Source organism: Perca flavescens, chromosome 3 (genome assembly GCF_004354835.1).
Source record: "Perca flavescens isolate YP-PL-M2 chromosome 3, PFLA_1.0, whole genome shotgun sequence".
NCBI classification, from domain to species: Eukaryota; Metazoa; Chordata; class Actinopteri; order Perciformes; family Percidae; genus Perca; species Perca flavescens.
In genome coordinates, this window is record NC_041333.1 from 23,724,343 (window position 1) to 23,743,300 (window position 18,958).

At 39.2% G+C, this 18,958-nt stretch overlaps 2 protein-coding genes across 5 annotated transcripts in view; one reads left to right on the forward strand and one right to left on the reverse strand.

The window, feature by feature from the left end:
• The first annotated feature begins 1,506 nt into the window (after nt 1–1,506).
• On the forward strand, nt 1,507–4,714 carry ssr3 (signal sequence receptor, gamma). The gene is made up of 5 exons (XM_028572113.1): nt 1,507–1,736; nt 2,035–2,161; nt 2,557–2,655; nt 4,107–4,238; nt 4,417–4,714. The coding sequence occupies exons 1-5, from the start codon at nt 1,604–1,606 to the stop codon at nt 4,481–4,483; spliced, it is 558 nt and encodes a 185-aa protein (XP_028427914.1). The 5' UTR covers nt 1,507–1,603; the 3' UTR covers nt 4,484–4,714.
• Nucleotides 4,715–4,870: 156 nt separating this feature from the next.
• kcnab1a (potassium voltage-gated channel subfamily A regulatory beta subunit 1a) overlaps nt 4,871–18,958 on the reverse strand; it is a 113,559-nt gene continuing 99,471 nt past the window's right edge. For 3 of the 4 annotated variants that reach the window (XM_028572093.1, XM_028572101.1, XM_028572075.1), the window contains exons 5-14: nt 18,394–18,438; nt 18,060–18,104; nt 16,732–16,775; nt 16,445–16,531; nt 13,338–13,423; nt 12,202–12,322; nt 11,809–11,903; nt 9,772–9,892; nt 8,970–9,058; nt 4,871–8,727 (exon numbers count right to left, since the gene is read on the reverse strand). In XM_028572093.1, the coding sequence (XP_028427894.1) occupies nt 8,638–8,727; nt 8,970–9,058; nt 9,772–9,892; nt 11,809–11,903; nt 12,202–12,322; nt 13,338–13,423; nt 16,445–16,531; nt 16,732–16,775; nt 18,060–18,104; nt 18,394–18,438 (823 nt within the window). In that variant the 3' untranslated portion in view covers nt 4,871–8,637. The remainder of the gene's footprint in view (nt 8,728–8,969; nt 9,059–9,771; nt 9,893–11,808; nt 11,904–12,201; nt 12,323–13,337; nt 13,424–16,444; nt 16,532–16,731; nt 16,776–18,059; nt 18,105–18,393; nt 18,439–18,958) is intronic. The other variant, XM_028572084.1, reaches the window with a different exon arrangement.

An 18,958-nucleotide genomic window follows, 5' to 3' on the forward strand; every position in this document is an offset into this window, starting at 1 on the left:
AGGTGAAGTTGGCAAGACACTTTGAATTTTATACAGTACAATACAGTTTCAGTGAGGACCACATATAATTGTCCGTTCAACTCTCAATATTTTTAGGGAACATCAGAATCATCTTTATGGCTTCTTTAAATCTCAGAGATGAATAACTCCAAATTTCTCAAACATAAAGAGGAAAGTGAGGAAATATGGGGTTTTGTTTTGGGATCTGCCCATATTCCGTAATATGAATGGACAAAGTAACACCATAGACTTGCAACGAAGACCAGTGAAGGATATTAAAGCACTTTTCTGGTGAGGGCAACTGAGCTTGAAGACGTAAATGTCACGTGAGCAACCTGTCTGAAAGTTGTAAGTCTTCTGGTAGCTGTGCCAAGAGAAATCTCAATCGTTCCCATATGTGATGTGGGGTTTAACCTTTAAATATTTGCACCTATGAATAAAATCTTTACAATGTTCAATCATATCAATTATTTATCAAGAATTCTAGATTCTTATCCTTCAAAAATATTCCAGCTTTAATTGACATTTCGTTTAATGGGTGTAGCAGTATACCTTAAGATTGAAGCCATCATTGAAAAGACAGCCACAAGTCATTAATTGGTTCACACTGAAAGAAAATATGTTCAACCGTCTCAATATCTAATCTTTTGTGCCTCTTCACCACTATAGTCTTGGAGAATTTTTTTTTTTTTTTCAGTTGAAAGGTATATCACCTTAGTGAACTGTTTGCTGTTCAAACTGACACCGTCAAGTGTCCCAGTAAGCTATTTCAATGAGTCAGCAGGCACAATACCAGGACCTCTCCTAAGTGGAATGCAGCCATCATGAATGGTTTTGAATACACCTGTGCTTTTCCTACTATGACACATCAACATGTCTGCCGTGAAAAAGGTCTATCGAGACAGTCCAAATTCCTTTTTCCATCCAAGTGTCTAAAACCAATGACTTTCTATTGGATAAGATGTACCTGTTGTTCCATAGGGGTGTATTCTGAGGAGTAAAATTGTTTATAAATCAAATTCCAATAGAGGAGGACTTGCTGGTGAAAATCTGATAACTCCGTTGGCAGTTTACATAGATCATAGTCACATCGTAATAAAAATTCAATACCTCCCAACTTTTTGAAAATTGCGTCCGGTATGGTGAACCAAAAAGAGCTTTTGTGTGAAATAAATTAATTCAGCCATTTTAATTTAAGAACACCGTTCATAACCAAAAAATCAATAGCATTTAGTCCACCCTCTTCAACACTCTAATCACATCCGCTTTCCTGATATAATGACATCTATTTTTCCAGATAAAGTTACAATTTATTTTGTTAAGTTGAGCCATTTTGTCTGAAACCTCCAATGAAAATGCAGGATACCCACTCTGGATCTGCCCCTGCAGTGAGGCGAAACCTAGAGGTGCAGTACCTTTGTCTTCCTGTGGAGGGCAGCAATAAGCTGAAGTGCCTGGAACACGCAATACATCCAAACAAAGAAGAAGAGAGCCGGTGTATTTCCGGGTTTATGCTGACGCGTCCCTCTTGTGCTCACAGTCCGACGTGTCAGTCCTCTTGTGTCCAGAGCTGAGCAGCGAACAGGTCGGTCGATCCGCAGACATGGCTCCAAAAGGCAGCAACAAGCAGCAGTCAGAGGAAGACCTTCTCCTCCAGGACTTCAGCAGAAACCTTTCAGCGAAGTCCACCGCTCTCTTTTACGGAAATGCACTCATCGTTTCTGCCATCCCCATCTGTGAGTAACCAGAGAGACTGGAGCAGCTAGCTGATGCTAACTGGTGTAGTTAGCTAGCTAGCACTGGAGGAGTAATTTAGGAAACAACTGATTGAATGATGTGCTTGTCAAGAATGCCCTGCATGAACGTTATTACTACTATTACTACACTTTCAAAGACAGAAGAGCATAACACAATATTATAAATAAGAATGGCTGTGATAAACTGCAGGTAGATTAGTGTCTAGATTACTGGGTAACGTTAATAGATTACTGTATTGCTATCTCTGATGTCAATTGATTGACTATATCGTTCCAGGGCTGTTTTGGAGGATTTGGCACATGGACCTTGTCCAGTCTGCAGTTCTGTACGCTGTGATGACTCTGGTCAGCACCTACCTGGTGGCCTTTGCCTACAAGAACGTCAAGTTTGTTCTCAAACACAAGTAAGAAGGAAAAACACACTGCTGCATTGTCCCTGAAGGTTTTTCTTTCCTGTACATGTACATTAGTTGGATCAGGGGTGAACATATATTACTGTCCCACTAATTGGTACAGGTAACATTTTAATTTGATCAAGTTGATTGACATAGATCTTACATATTTATTTAGTTATAATCTAGTATGCAATATGTCAATACATTTGGTAAAGTAAGTACCATATACAACAATGGAAGGGGGGGGGAGATGGGTGGTTTCTTGTGTCCATACATCACTAGTTTATTTAGGTAGTTTACAGAACTGCTGTGTCAAAAATACTTTTATTTATTTTTTTAACAAGCTTGACCGTAATCTTTCACTGACTTTTAATGTTTTCAATGTTTCTCTCTTCATCCCCCAGAGTTGCCCAGAAACGCGAGGATGCTGTTTCCAAGGAGGTAACCAGGAAGTTGTCTGAGGCAGACAACCGTAAGATGTCCCGCAAGGAGAAAGACGAGAGGTAAAACATGCATCATATTGTAAAGCCATACCTCAAAGCCAGTGTGTTGTGCTTGACGTATGCACATGTGGTTTCACAATTACCTTTTACAGATTGTTTTCAGTGTACTATATCAAAACATAAAGGTGGTGCGGACGTCTGTCTTCAGAGAGCAGTCGCACAGCTGTGCATCGATTTAAAATCCATAGCAACCATGAAGGCCACTACTAATCATCATCATCATCGTCATCTTTTGAAAAAGAAACAATTTAAAAACATGGCAGAATTGACAGTCTTCTTAAACATGGGTTAACGTTTAAGAGCACCACATGTTGACTGTTTCAGAATGAAAGCCTGTTGATTCTGTGAAAGTGAAGGGTTCTCTGCAGTGCTCCTTAAGCTAAGTTCCTAGTACATGACTTGAAAGTCGCCAGTTCGCTACACTACACTACTTGTTGTCTCCTTTGCACACTACCTGACTAACCGGTGACAGGGGCTCGCACACTACTAGATCTTTCACCAGGAGGAATCCCCAAGTCTAGTCTCCGAACTGCATTTTTGTCACAAAAAAAAGTGAGACGTGACACAGGAGAATACAAGAATAAAAGTTGCAGTGTAAGAAATTAACAATTACTTTTTTTTTTATTTTTTTTTTTTTTTTTTAAAGAAAAGGGGGAAGAAAAAAAAGCAGCATCAAAAAGGAAAGTCTTCAGCCTTGGTTTAAAAGAGCAGAGTTGCAGTGGACCTGCAGTTTTCTGGGAGTTCGTTCCAGATATGTGGTGCATTAAAAACTAAGCACTGCTTCTCCATGTTTAGCTCTGACTCTAGGGAAAGAGAGCCGACCTATCCCAGACGACCTGAGAGGTCTGGATGGTTCATAATGTAGCAGCAGATCAGAAATTGATTTTGCCCCTACACCATTCAGTGCTTTATAAAACGGCAGCATTTTGAAATCAAGAAAAAGATAGATCAGACAGAGTGCTTTTAGGGGGTGCCATTTTTGGCACACGTGGTCACAAAGTAATAGTTTCCACACGACTACTTTTTATAGCCTGTTTTCTCTAGGTGCAACAACAACTTTTGGTCTGTTGCAAATGCAACACATCCAGTAAAGTACAGGTGACCCCTCCCCCTGGTTTCCCCTCAGCTCTTGTCTTGCGCTCTCATTTGCTGTAGTTCCCAACAGCTATAGATATTTAGCCTGCTAGATATCTGGAAAGTGTCTGCGGAAAACAGTGAAGCCTCTCGTCTCACTTTTTTTCGACAGTTCACACATCTTGCTTGATTGCGTGTACGCGAGCGCCTAGCCAATGCCAATTTGTCTCCGATATGAGGCTTTTGTCGGGGAGTTCCAAAAGCTGTCAGCAAGCGGAACACCAAGGCTAAAGTCCCGTAGTGGACACTTGCCATAAGACGCATACTGTTCTGTATTTTTACATGACCATGGAATTTTTTTTTTTTTGTTTGTCTAGGATCCTGTGGAAGAAGAATGAGGTCGCCGACTACGAGGCCACCACCTTCTCCATCTTCTATAATAACACACTCTTCCTGGTGCTCGTCATCATCGCCTCCTTCTTTCTGCTCAAGAACTTCAACCCCACCGTGTATCCTTTAATCACACTGTACGTCATCAGCACCAATAACATTTGGGATTGATCAAATTTAACATACTATTTATCAGTCATCAAATGCTCATCTTTATATATAAGCTGGACACATTTAACAAGTTGTCATTATCACTCTGTCAATGCTTGTTTTTGCCTTAACTCCTTATTTTTCCAGCAACTACATTCTGTCCATCAGTGCCTCCTCGGGACTCATCGCTCTGCTGTCCACAGGCTCCAAGTAAAGGGGAATACCAGCTGGAGGGGTGGGATTGGGGAGGAAGTGGGTTAAAGATGGGTATACGCTATTTTGTTTTTCACTTGTTAGGACTGGGGTTTAAGGGACTGAAATGTCACGTTTCAACTTCATGAAATTCATGATTAAAATGTCTGGAGGGTGTTTCTCCAGGTCTGTCTTCTGTTTTTTTTCTAACAAATAAAACAACCAGGTATACTTGTCCTCTGTTTTGATCTGATAGGTGTCTGTGTCTGTGGGTGTGTCTGTCATTTAGTCTGCTTTAGAGCCCTTTTAGAATAAGCTATAAGCAATTTTGTAATTTCAATACCATGTATTTTAAGAATATGAAAATACCTGTTGTATTGTTAGGAGACAAAAGCGAGACAGATTTTTCCATTGACAATGCATTTATTTAGAATCACACTTTCATACAGACTATTTACAGAGGAAACTACTGTTCAGGAGAGAAAGGAGACGCTGATGCTTTGCATGTCACCTTAACAAAAAGAGAACCAAACTGGATGTCAAAGTCTTTACCATCCACAAGTATACATGTTGTAGAAAACATTGATAGATTACCTGATATTTTATGAGAATTGATCTAGGTTGGCTTCATACCAGAACAGGAAATCTAGGGATTAAGATTGTGTAATATTGTAGGACTTTTCTTAATCAGAGTTCAGAATTTAGCCAGAGATTAATTGTTTCTAGCTTCGTTCCGTTTGGCCTTTATCCCTGTTTCCGAGAGTGTAAACTTGTTGAACAAGTCACTTTTCTCTCAGACATTGCCAGTTCCCCTACAAATATCACTGTATCAATGCATTACTTTACATTTCATTGGTACCCACAGGAATATTGTATTACTTGCTAGCTGTTAAAGACTTGGTGCCCTTTTCTTAAGACAAACTGATGCCTCATGAAGCAAATGGCTGGTTGAAGAAGATAAAAACACTTACCTTTTACCTCTCTGTGACTTAACCGTTCCGGTAAGATTATTTTAGGGAAACCGCCTAAATAAAGGCCAAGATGGAACAAAGCAATTGTCGTACAATGTACCAATCTGTAGGACTAAGTAGACATGGATGACAATTCCAGGAATAGTTTACTACATTTCAAGTCAATTTTACAAAAGTTACCTCTACACAAACTTTTGTGTACACTACTGCTTTGTTTCTAGAGGCTTTTGTCCAAATGAGGTTATATTTAATATATATTGTAGATTCGGCAATCTAATATTGTAAGAATCTGCATACATATTGTTCTATTCTCACTTTGTTTGTACAGCATCCAAACACCCTTTAACACCTCGTAATGAAAGACATCCCAGATTTTTGTTTTTTTCTGTAGTGGGACTCAAGTCAAGGCACTCTGTCGGGTAGAGAAGTCTCCACACACCGGCAGGCCGCGATCCAACATGGTCACTGACTGGAACTGAGAGGCAGCTTGTTGACTTGCAACCAAACTAAATGTATGTGTTAGTACACATATTGCCACCAAGAGTTAGAGTAAAGGGAATTACACTGATCTGACCTTAAAGGAGACTTAAATAGTTTTTCCGGATTTTTTTTTTGTTTGTTGGCAAACTGCTTGTCATTTGCATTACAATGATGACTAAGAAAAGGTCAGGTCTTCTTTTTATGTAACACCAAGTCAATGCAAATAGCCATAGGGAAGTCTATTTTTTATCCCAAAGGCCAGAGAATTAAATTGTCAGCCAAGCACTGGTTATTGATGTGTCATTCTTATGTGTGTAACAGCACTTCTGGCAAAAGTCTACATTGGCAGAAATTTCTTTTGGTTAAAATCTGGAGGGTGTTTGTGCTACAAGTCAACAAATGTACACAGAGGACAAGACAGTGACTTAACTGGAACCTGGCCAACATTTATGCTGTTAAAGTGATGGCTTGTTTTCCAGATGAAAAAGAATCAGAAAAACAACGCATCAAGGCGACATGAACTGTGAGAGCTCAGCTACCTGGTCAGAGATAATGATTCAGGGTCAACGCTTAAGTCTGAACAGAAGCTCATTACTTACAGAAGTTCCTTCTTTAAATAATGCCATTATCAATACAGACTTCACAATCTGACTTCACGATGCAAAAAAAAAGAAAATTGGCCATTATTCTTTATAAATACTTATATGAAACATCCTTCAGGAGCCAGCAATGTATTCTGTGACAGTGTAAAGTCTGCCTGGAGGAGGATGGGATGAAGAGCGACTCAAACACTGCAACTGATGCAGCGATTCTATAGAGGAGCAGCAAAATAACTCTTTTTACATACAACACCTCTATTTTCTTATTTATATATTAGTCATACAGTACTGTGACGTCTTCATATGCATGAGAGGCTTCTTCATGGTTTTTCTTATGTTACAAGCCTTAACATTTTATGTACATGTAACTTTCCCATAGTTCTCAAAACAATATCTCAAAATGTCAAAATAAATGTCTGTCTGTTAACTACTCTAGAATAAATACTGTAATATTTGCCACATCCCTTGCCTATATGCCTCTTTGTGCCATTAACGAGGAATTTGTGACCAGCTAGGAGGCATCCTTTTATTACATAGATATATTATATGCTTAAGTCCTTTTCTGCAAGGTTCATTGAGGCAATCAGCAATGCAGGTTCAGTTCACAGACAGAAAGGGAGTCAAATGTCTCCATAATAAATGCAAACTGAGAGAAAAGTAGTCCACTTATTTTGCAAAGTGTTTTTTTTTTCTCTTCTATTATCTACTGAAGCAGAGCAGCAGTTGCTGAAAAAGACCACACAGGGGCGACATGCTTCACTCTCTCCCTGAAAGTCCCAATCCCAATGACACTGATGTTCCAGGATCCTTCGCTTCACGGACAGTAGACACGCTTGCAGTATTTTTGATCAAACTCCTTTCTGTTGATTCATTATGTGCTTTGTAGAAAAGTAAAGAGAGGCACACTATAGCTGGAGAAACATGCACCTGCACTCAGGATTTGCAGCCTATAATATCTACTGAATACTATTCTGTCCTAAACTAAATACAGGTTTGAGTACAAATGGTAGGTAGTTTGAAACTAATTCAAGCTAATAGTGATCGGTTCATTGAGGCCTCATTCATAAAGCTTTTTTTAAGAAGTATGAGCATTGTCATTGCTAAACCTCACATTTCATGGGAAAATACATTTTATCCCACGACTTTAGCGTGTACCTCTGACACAAGAGATGAGAGTATTGAACTCATATGGTAATTTTGTTTGCAGCGCTGCATAGCAATTGAATGAAAGCACTGACTAAATGACTGGGGATGTTCATGCAACTAAAGCTTCTTTAGGTTTACTTTGGTAAGGAACATAACATGTATAAGTCTAAGGTGTTTGTGTTGATGTATTCAGCTTGTGGTACAGCATTTCTCATGAATAAAATATATGCTCAGTATGAATTTTGTTCTCAAATTAAATTACTTTTGGGTGGAAGTATGGACATTTGAGAGGAAGGCTTGAGACCTGAGGGTCTGAGTCATCGGGAGGATGTGGGTTGGAAAAGTGAATAAGTGACATAACCGTTTCACTCAACAACTACTAACAACAGGTGCCATTGAGCAAGGCACTTTAAAGTAATTAAATACTGTGCTTTTACTACAGCACTGCTCAAATCCCAACTGTAAATGTGTGTGAAGGTGTATCACGAACAATTAGGAGCTGTTCTTGCCATCATGAAATACAAATAATTAATTTAATTAATTGTATTTCTTAATGAGGCCCCTGGGAGGAGTTGAACCGAGATGTAGTGCTCTAGAAGGGCATGGGCAAGACTAAGCTCTGCATAGTTACAGCTGAATGGAGTGGCACTGAAAGGGTTAACTCCTTGGTTGGGGGGCGCAAAGTTTCGATTTACTCAGATTGACTAAGTTGCGTTTGAGGCTGCAAAAAGCTTAAAGTTTGTTAAGCGTCTCTTGGCTGAGCTGGACCAGACCTGAGATGAACCGGGTAGAGCTGATGTGAGCAGGACAATGCTGGGCTTAACAAGGCTGTCTGTTCCAGGCTGAAGTGGGCTGGAGCTGAGTGGGGCCCAAGGAGAGAACCATGGACTTAAACATTGAACGTTGGGTCCATGGTAGCAGTATGGTTAAATAGGTAGGTGAGTAGGTAGGCTGACCTCTCAGGAGTCCACCAGCCTGGTCTAAGAGCGGTAGTCCTTCTTACTGTATGGTCTGTTGCCCAGGATGTGGTCAATTTCAGACACCACATGAGACGTCATCTTAGGAAGGACCTGGGCAAAAGAGATAGAGAGAGAGCTAAAATGAATATGCCTGGCAGGAAGGAAGTGAGAAATACAGTGAAGCGAAAGGGAAGAAAAAACTAAAGAAACCTGGATGTATAAAGAGATTCAGATAAGGGAAGGCTTTTTGATCAATAAATCGATCGAGCTGGTGGATAGTGGTAGATGCTATGCAGGCAGTAGACCTTAACACAGGTAAAAACAGCCGTGTGCGTGTTTCTGCATGTTCCCACCTGTATGGCCCCAAGGTTCTCAGTGAGCTGTTCAGGGTTGGATGTTCCCAGAAGAACTGAGCTCACTCCTTCATTTCTTAGACACCACGCTGGAGAGAAAGAGAGGTTGACATTCACATAACGGCCACTTGATGGCACACTGCTGCTTATTATTCTCTTATAACCGACCACAAATAAAAAAACTAAGCTTTTAGTCTTGTCCTCTATTTGCTCTTCCTGGATGCATATAACATTTTATCACAAAGTAAAAATCCAAGGTTTTTGTTTTGTTTTAGTCCGTTTGCTACCAATCTTAAATATTACATTACTGCTGGCCATTTTTCAAGTGCACCACATATTTTTACATGTTTGAATGCATTTACTAGCTCTGACACTCTATTGGTGCAGAATAATTCAGCTGAAAGCCCCAACAGATTAAAAAACGGCCCTGGCATTTGCAACACATCAATAACCTAGCTTGGAAATTAGTAACTCTGCTTTCTGAGTGAATCTTTCCACGCACCTGGCTGCAGTACAATCTAGAAATATTTGTGGCTGCATGCATAAAATAACTTATCAAAATTAAACAACAACATATTTTCAGTAGTAGCCGATAGGGGGTAGCCATTCTGGCATTTGCCCAAATTCCAGATGGCCAGTCAGTCACTGGTGTTGGTGGAGGAAAAATCCAACCCACAAAACAAATAAGCAAACCCAGACATTGTGTAAAGGATGTAAAAAGGTTCCTGTCTGGCAGCCCTTAGCAGTTGTGTTTCCAAAGACATGCTTTCACAGTATTTGCTACAAGAAGGTGAAGTCTTACCCACAGCCAGTTGAGGCAGAGTGCAGACCAGCTTCTCAGCAATGTGGTTGAGCTCTTTCAGCTTGGCTTGTTGTTTCCTTCCATCCTCACTTACTATTTTCTCCTTCAACCACTGATACGACTGGTGGGAGAGAAGAGAGAATAGAGATTGAATGAGCGAGTGAGGAAGGGAAAGAGAGGTTATGAGAAAGATAGATTAGACAAAGAGAGAAAGTTCAAATAGGGTGAGGTATGAACAGAGGTACAGTATATATAAGAGAGAGAAAAAGAACAAGTTAAATAATAAATGAAAGAAAAGTCTAAAGGTTGAGGCTGTGAGAACTGATGAACTACCAATATAAAATGATCAACTGCACGAATAGTGAAGCTAGTAGTAATAGTTAAGTAATAGTTAGCTAAGGGGCTAAAGACATGACATAATTTAATCATATTAATCAATAAAGACAGCTTGTATTGATCTGCTTCTTATACACGTACACTACCAGTGCCACAGGGATACAAGTTGGGATGGATAACATGACCAAAATGTGAAACTATTTCTTTAAGCATTACAGTATGGTTTAATAAAGGTGAAACATTTCAAGTAAACAGTTCATACCTCAACTACAGGGTAAAGTTGATCTTTTTATTTGTTACAACTGTAAAATGCAGTAAAAAAGAATGCCACAAAATGACAAAATAACAAAAACATGATTCAAAATCATATCCAGTGTAACTTTACTAAATGTTCTAATGTTGTCTAATATTGTGTTGGACAATTGTCTTCCACAGAGATTCTGATCCATGTGTTTGTTACAATTAGCTGCTGGATATTTTCCATTTTAATTCCACAGTTCATGCTTTGGCATGGACCATCAGACCAGGCTGTTGTTTTTACCGCCACTGTCCTCCTTTGCCCCACTGCACCTGCTGCTTGCTGTCACAGCCAACTTGTGTCAATGTGTTTATTCTTTAATGGGTCTTCTTGCATTAGTGATGAGCAAGACTGTTAATTGACTAGTTGCTCTGCATAATGCCTTGCCTATGCACCACCTGTCTATACTTTGTATATGCCATTGCACTTTTCTGCTTTTTTGCACTTCTGGTTAGACGCAAACTGCATTTTGTTGTCTTTGTACTTGTACTCTGCACAATGACAATAAAGTTGAATCGAATCTAATCTAATAAACAGTTCTTTAACATAATAAACTATTTTATAATAAGTTTTCTCTGTCTAGACCGTTTACTTTGAAGGGCTTTTAGAAGCCTGAAGGAGGTGGAAACATCAACAATTTGACAGCAAAAAACATTTTTGAAAAAACTAACATAATTTGTGCTTTTCTTTCATATGTAATTCATCATTGTTTATTGTCATTTCTTTCTATAACTGAATCACCAAAACTTATTTTTTCCTAAAACAAGTGGAAAAATCTGAGGTTCTGTGAGAATTGTTTGAAGATATAAGTGTCTGTATCTTGAGCCAAGAAAAAAGAAGCAGGCATCGACTTGATTTTAGAATAGAGACAAATTATTTTCACTGCACTTGCAGATGTTTTCACTTGTTTTAAGAACAAAATAACTTAAAGACTCAAGTCTCAAGCAAAAATTAATTAGTAAAAAGAAGATTTTGCAGTGATCTTGTGCCCAATATATATATTTTTTTTTTAACCTTTATTTATCCAGGTAAACTGTTTGAGAACAACTTCTCATTTACAAACAATATATCAATATATCTTGGGGACCACTGTCATGAACCACTAGGACAGACAAAGCTGTCTAATGTGGTACTATCTTAGGTAGCACTGATTATCTGTGAAGTCTTGGTAAATTAAAACTTAAAAGGACAGTTACCAAGGATTCCTAATGAAACTGGTCCCAGATCATTAGCTCATTATTTAATAGACCTCTCCGACATTGACACTAATTGAAGTAGATTTAAAAAGTAAAACTTGTTAAAGATCAAAGCTTTCACTTTGATTCACATGGTCAATGTGCAGAGCAGAAAACCTTTATGTGTTATATATGTGAAAATTAAAAATCATGATAAAGCATGCATACCTTCATGGAAGCCCTGGAAGATTCAGGAATGCCATTTTCATATTTTCCTGTGATGATGCCGCATGCCAGTGGTGACCATGTCATCGCCCCGACTCCTGTCACCATGGAGACCATAGAGAGTTAAAGAGGAGGAAGGATGAGGTGTGAGATAAATGTGTGAGAACTGTGCCAGGAAAGTGAAAATGTATGAGAAGAAAAAAAAAAAAAAAAAACTGCAACAGGAAATGAGCAAAAGAGAATGATGGAGTTTATTTATCTGTTTAATACCTTCATTTTACTCATCTATGATAAACAGAGCAAGCATGTTCTGACCATAGGACATTTTTGCTAACTTGTCTTGGCACCAGACATTTCATCAATTGGCATTGATTACCACACACAAGGAATACTTGCCTATCTTGTGGTAAAGTTCAGGCAGTTGCACTTCTACTTTCTCCCTCTGGAAAAGATGATACTCTGCCTGCTCACACACTGGAGGGATCAGATTAAACTGTCTTGCCACCGAATATGCCTCCTAGAGATTAAAAAAAGGGTGAGAATGAATGGTTGTTATGATGTTGGATCTCACTGTAGCATCATCCTTTTATGTAGTGTTTAATGTAATGCTGCATGAACACACGTTTTCTTTTTGGTGAGAATAAAGAATAAATAAAAGGGATGATATTAGGCAAGAGCAGAAGTTAGGAGCCATAGATAGGCATAGGTTAAACTCAGGAAAGAGATGGGAGGGTGTTAATCAGCTTGTGGGATTACAAATTCAAATGCAGGGCTCACAGTAAGTCATCTAATCAAAAATCCATATCCAAACTCTCCGAGGCATCATATTCAAATTTCCTTCCCATCTTATCTGGATTTCCACGTGTCCTTCAAGAACACATGCCACAGGAAACACACATAAATATGTTGGGCTTGTTGCTTCTTCAAACACTCCCCACACTTTTATTTTGTAGGTCTCCTGCTGTGAAACACATCAGGATCAGTGAGCAGTAAAAGAGGAGGGTATCTATTCAGCATAACACAAGGACAATGTCGGTGCAATCGTTCCACTTACAAATTACATGTTGCCCTTCTGTGCTGCCACCCACGAAATGCGCCTTGAGCCTGTGTGCATGTACAGTGTGTGTGTATGTGTGCGTACTGTACTGCTGCCTTGTCACATACACTGAGAAGACACGTGTACCCCCCCTTCATTATTGATGCTATCTAAATTACACGGCTTTCAACTGGGCTTGTGTTCTACAAAGATATCTGCTCTGCATTTCACCGTGATTATAGAGAGAATATGTCAACACATTGCGCTGTGCTCAGAAGGGGAGGGAGAGGGGAGAATGGATGTTAGATCCTTGAATGTCACTTTAGACATGTGTTCATTTCATAACCCTCTGCTATGGCTTCATACCCCCGTATATATTCATGTAGCGAGAGGTGAAACGGGAAGTACATTGTTTCTGACAGGAAGAGGAAACAGACGGAGGAAACCACTGGGCCTAGAAAAACCTGTACGCTCCTAAAAGCTCCGTGCTGCTTACCATGATCTCCATGGCCGTCCACCGAGACGTCCCCCAGTACATTGCCATGCCTTGGTTGATGACATAGGTCATGGCCCGAACAATCTCTGCAGAGATATACACATGCCCACATCGCATCAGTCAATTGGATTGATTCCACCCTGTACATTGCAGACAGTTACATGCTCCTCTCACCACATTCAGTTCTGCACTCTAAAACACGTTCAAAATTAATTCAAACAAAATGTTCCTGAGACTCCAAGGAGTCACAAAGTGAAAACCTTGTTGTGTTCAAAGACAAAAATATTTCTCAGCAGGTTTCCCTCTTCTCTTGAAGCAGTTGTTAACAGGATTCCGTAAATAAAAAGCCATAATTCACTCAGTAGAGTTCATTTTATTGTATCGATTAATGAGTGAGAAAGGACGTAGGACAGACTTATGTGTGGTCAGAAATTACAATCAATTTGTCAATTGTGCATCTAAAAAACGCCACAAGGGAACATCACTCTTACTCAGGAGATGGAATTAAAACCATGCAACCAAATCCCATGGTCCTTTATGTTGTGTGCCTCTGGGCAAGTTACCAAGGTACAGTATATATAAGAGAGAGAAAAAGAACAAGTTAAATAATAAATGAAAGAAAAGTCAGTAAAGCTTGTGCCTGATGTTCTTTATCCTCATCTTTCATGTAAAAAAAAAAAAAGACACTTTCTCAATCACTTTCCTTTTCATTGTTTTCTGCTTTCTATAGGTGGATTACATTCTCAAGTGTCTTAGATCACCTCATGGATATAATAAAGATACCATGGTCGAATCGAAAGAAGCCCAACCTCATGAAGAGACAATGCCAGAGAGAGAGAGAGAGAGAGAGAGAGAGAGAGAGAGAGAGAGAGAGAGAGAGAGAGAGAGAGAGATGGATGAAACCCCAAAAAACCAAGTCCAACAAAAATAAAAATTTATGAAATGAAATAGAAACAAGAACACAGCAGGCATTTATGAAAGGGTTTGCTGCCGACGCACTCAAAAACAGAACACACAAAATGTCTTCATTTTGCTCCAGTTTTGTGATGCACTTAAGGTTTAAAAACAAAATCATCAGAGGCCACCCGCTTCTTCAAGTCTCTCTTACCTGCCGATGGCTCATCAACCGTCCCTAACAACCTTGGGGACAAACTAACAAGCTCACATACTAAAGCCCCGCTGATCATACAAAATCCGCTGCATTTTCTTTTCTTTTTAAGATTATTTTTTGGGCATTTTAGGCCTTTATTTATAGGACAGCTGAAGACAATGAAAGGGGGAGAGAGAGGGGGAATGACAGCAGCAAAGGGCCACAGGTTGTAGTCGAACCCACAGCCGCTACGTCAAGGAGTAAACCTGTATGTAGGCGCACGCTCTACCAGGTGAGCTAACCAGGAGCCCAAGCCGCTACATTTCTAATAACGCAATTAGTTCCAACACCACTGACAAAGCGAGCCAACAGCAGTCAGTGCCAACCAAAACTCAAATTAGGACTGCCATTAAGGTTATTCATCATCGCCTCGCACTCCAATTATACTGCAGTCCTTGACTGTGGCAGGACTCTTGTATTGTGTGACTTTTTGTATTCCCTTCAATTTGGTAAATGATAATTTACAACCTGAAACACGGATGCCTTATTAAATACCATCCTGCCCAGGGAAAGAGTATTAAGCAAAGTAAACAATTCTGTCTCTTTCCATTCGTGTTACTCCTGCCTTCTTCTCCATCCCTCTCCCTGCCTGTCTGCCATCCAGCTCCAGCAACATGCTGTGATTGTTCACACTGTGCTCTCATTTAAATGCTTCTTGCCTCAATTATTTGGCCAATATAAAACAGAGAAGAAGATGGAATGCAAAACAAGTTTGAGGAAGGAAGAGCAATAGGTGTGAGACAGTTGAAGGAATTAAATAGGAAATGAACAGTGAGTGCTGATGGTGGGGAAAAGTAGGCTGAGTTTGCAGGACAGTAGAAATCTATAAGCAAGAAAAAAAGTCTAAAATCAAGGTGTGTGTCATATCTTACACTGCAACACTAAATTATGAAAACAGAGCTTCCACATTATCAGTTTTGTTAGACCTAAATAATACCAATATTGCTTAAGTTTAATGAACTCTGCTTTCACACTAGCAATCATATACAAACTGTCATATCAAAGTTAAAACATAAAACCTTATTCCCATAATATAGGATAAGGAGTTCTTAGAAAAACAAGTGCAAATGCAAATAACTAATTAACATGCAACTTCCTAATTGATTAGTTGTGAGCACTAATTAAGTATTGAGTGAAAACCCACTATTAATGGGCTTTACCTGTAGAATCCAATAGTACACGATTAATTTATGATGTCTAATGAGGAACCAATACACTACTAATATGCAGGTCAATAAGCAACTTCTTGATTATGAATTATATAGGACTGCTTGCCCATCTTTACTGAAGATCACTGAAGACATCTAGTTCATTAGAACAGGGACACAAAACAGCTTTAACACCACCAGGTAATCTGTCTTTCATCCTCAACACACTGAGGATGAAACATTCAAACATTGTGTTTCAGGCCAAGACATGGGGGGATTTATTATTTTGGTATTTTCTGACCCCCTAATTTCTCTCGCAAGTACATATCTGCCCTCTAGCCAGTGAATACCACATCAACAACCGCTGTCACCAGTCCCCCAACAAAAACCACATCAATCCTGAAAGTTAAAATGCTGTTTTATAAATGTTTTTATTAATGTTTTAAATTTTATTACTGGTGATATTGGCAACACGTGCACACACTAGAAAGCTACAGTATTTAAACGGTCTATTTGGATATAAAAAAATGAATACAAGTTTAACTCAAGTCACTCAAAACTTAATCAAAAACAGTAAAAGTATTCTGCTGCAAAACAGCAAGGGCAATATCCCAAATCATAAGCACCAAAGCAAATCACAAAAAACATCAACTCAGACACTTTGACCTCTGGACAAATGATAGAGAAGCAAACAACTCTGGTAAAACACTGAGAAGCATCACTAACTGTTGCCCGACATCATTACAGTAATGACACTTGATGTGATTGGTTTCTTAGGTATGAAGTTGAATGTTGATTGGCTGACTTACCCTCCATGGGAGTATTGCTGTCAGGGCGGTTGGCAAAAACTACATCTACATATTCCAACTGCATCCTTTGTAGAGAGCCTTTTAGACCTGAGAGACACAGAGGGATGCCAAGGTTGAGATAGTGGAGGTTGATTGAATTGACACAATGAAGCACACTGTGTAGTGGAAAAAAAGAACATGCATTTAGGGTTTGTTGAAAGTGAAAAACTAAAAGTCTAAAGTTGTTGTTTTGTTCATCTTGTGTGTGTGTGTGTGTGTGTGTGTGTCAGTGTGTTTGCATGCCTTGCCTTCAATAATGTGTTTCCTGGACAGTCCTCTTTCCGTCTCCGCTCTGATGGGACAAACAAACCACTGATAAGCTAACAGTGTAAATCTTTTTCATTCATTAATTCACTTTTTGGTTTCGGGCCAATGTTCTACTGGATGTGTCATGTAACAATGTAAATGACTGAATAGACAGTATGAGTGGGTATATGAACCATTTTATGTTGCTGTGTTTGTGGCTGTCAGTGCATTCAATTAACTTCCATATTATCTGAACTTTCTGGTGCTTTCAACTGTTCAGCACCATTATGCATTCAAACTGTGGGGGAGAGAGGTGGAAGGGCTGAATCTTCCTCACAGGGATGAAGGAATGCTCAGGAATAATTTACCCTTATCACCAGACCCAGTTGGACAGTCTCCACCAAGGAGAGAGTGAGTGTGTGTATGTATGTGTGTGTTAAAACTGATTTCTCTATCTCTCTTTCCCCAGACTCAGCAAATGAATTGGTTATCCAGTTGGTCATTAAAGTGGTTACTGTATGTGACATTGCTCAGGATGTTACAGAGAAAAACTTTAGTGTTGGGAGGCTAAACTATTATTGTATTTGAAATAGAGCTACATGAACTACATGCTGCACGCAACAAGAAATTATATACATTTGTGTAATTTATTAGGATATTATGTGGGATGATTATGATCATTATCAAGAGATTTGAGAACTAGTTTATTGTAATTCTTGTGTGTCTGAAATATTTCTAGCAACACTCTCCTATGAATATAATGTGAATGTTTCAATTATTGTGACTGTGGGGGATGACTGATTTGTCTTTATGTGATGTATGTGATTTGTTCTTAGGTCTCTCTTGTAACACAGATTTTGATCTAAATGAGACTTCCTAAATAAATAAAACTTAAGGCAGAATGAGTCTGATTTATTGGTTGTGGTTTGTAAGCCCCTCCTCCCTGGCTCAACAAGGGCTACGGTGCTCGTCAGCGGGTAAAAACCAACCCCAGATTAACTTTCGTTTTGGAACGAGCTTTGTCTGCTTGGCGTTTCGCCTCGCTATATTTGCATTTTGTCGGCGCTGTGTCCGCTATTGTCGTAGCTGTCGTAGATGTCACCACGCTGTACGGTTTTATAGAGGTTGCCACCCAGAAATGTCCTGAACGGTCTCTGCAGATACAGACATTGCCATGCACTTCTAGTGGGTCAGAAGTGAGGATTGAAAGGGATTCTTTTTCTATACATTGTTTTTTAGAGAAATCCTACTCATTGTGCCTTTAACTAACTAACGATTCACAACCTGTCTTCAGGCATGGAAATGACAATAAAGAGATTATTATACTTACTTTCCTCCCCAGTAGAGTTTAGTTGTAATGACCAAACTGGATCGCCTGAGAAAGTGCAGAGAGAGATACAGAAAGATGCAGCAGAATGAGTGATACAAAATGAATTGTACTTGTACTGTCAGTGCATTCTCTTATACTTTCTTTGCTACCACATCTGGTCCCATCATGGATGCGTTGACCCCTGACTCATTCCCATCCCCTTTGTCTTTCTTTCATACATGCCTCACACACACTACTTTTCACCGCTTGCAATGTGCAACATGTCGTCCTTCTCCATCTTTCTCTCTCACAACAAAAGTGATGAAGCAATAATGCACATTGATGTCATCATTACCTCCAGCATTTCTTCTTGATAATGTTTCCAAGAATGATTTCAGCCCTAAAAGGCAATATAAATGAGGTGGCGTTATTAGATTGCAGTTTGAATTCATAAACACTCCCTCTAACATATCAACTCCACAATTTATTGTCACCAAACTGAAGAACGCCCTCCCCCGTGCATTGAAAAGAAGGCAAACCACTTTGTCCATAAACCGGCAGTTGAATGGTGCACTCAAAAAGTCTTAAAAACATTTTAAACAAAGTGTCATCTGAAAGGGATAGATTTGTTTGATATAATGAGTGGGTTTTTTATGTATTCTAGTAGATTATGTTACAGCTAAAGAAAAATCACTCCTGAGTGGTCCTAAGTGGTTGTTTTAACAGTAAAAAGATCAAACTCCATTGACACTGGACTACATTTTTTTTTGAATGTATTGTCACTGTAACTTTTCCAAAATTTAAACTTGTTGAATGACAAGACAATAATGAAAATCTTCTCACTTGCCCTAATAAAGCTTACACAGGCTGGGAAGGTGTTCTGCAGGATTTTCCTCATGTTTGCATCAGACTCAGACTGT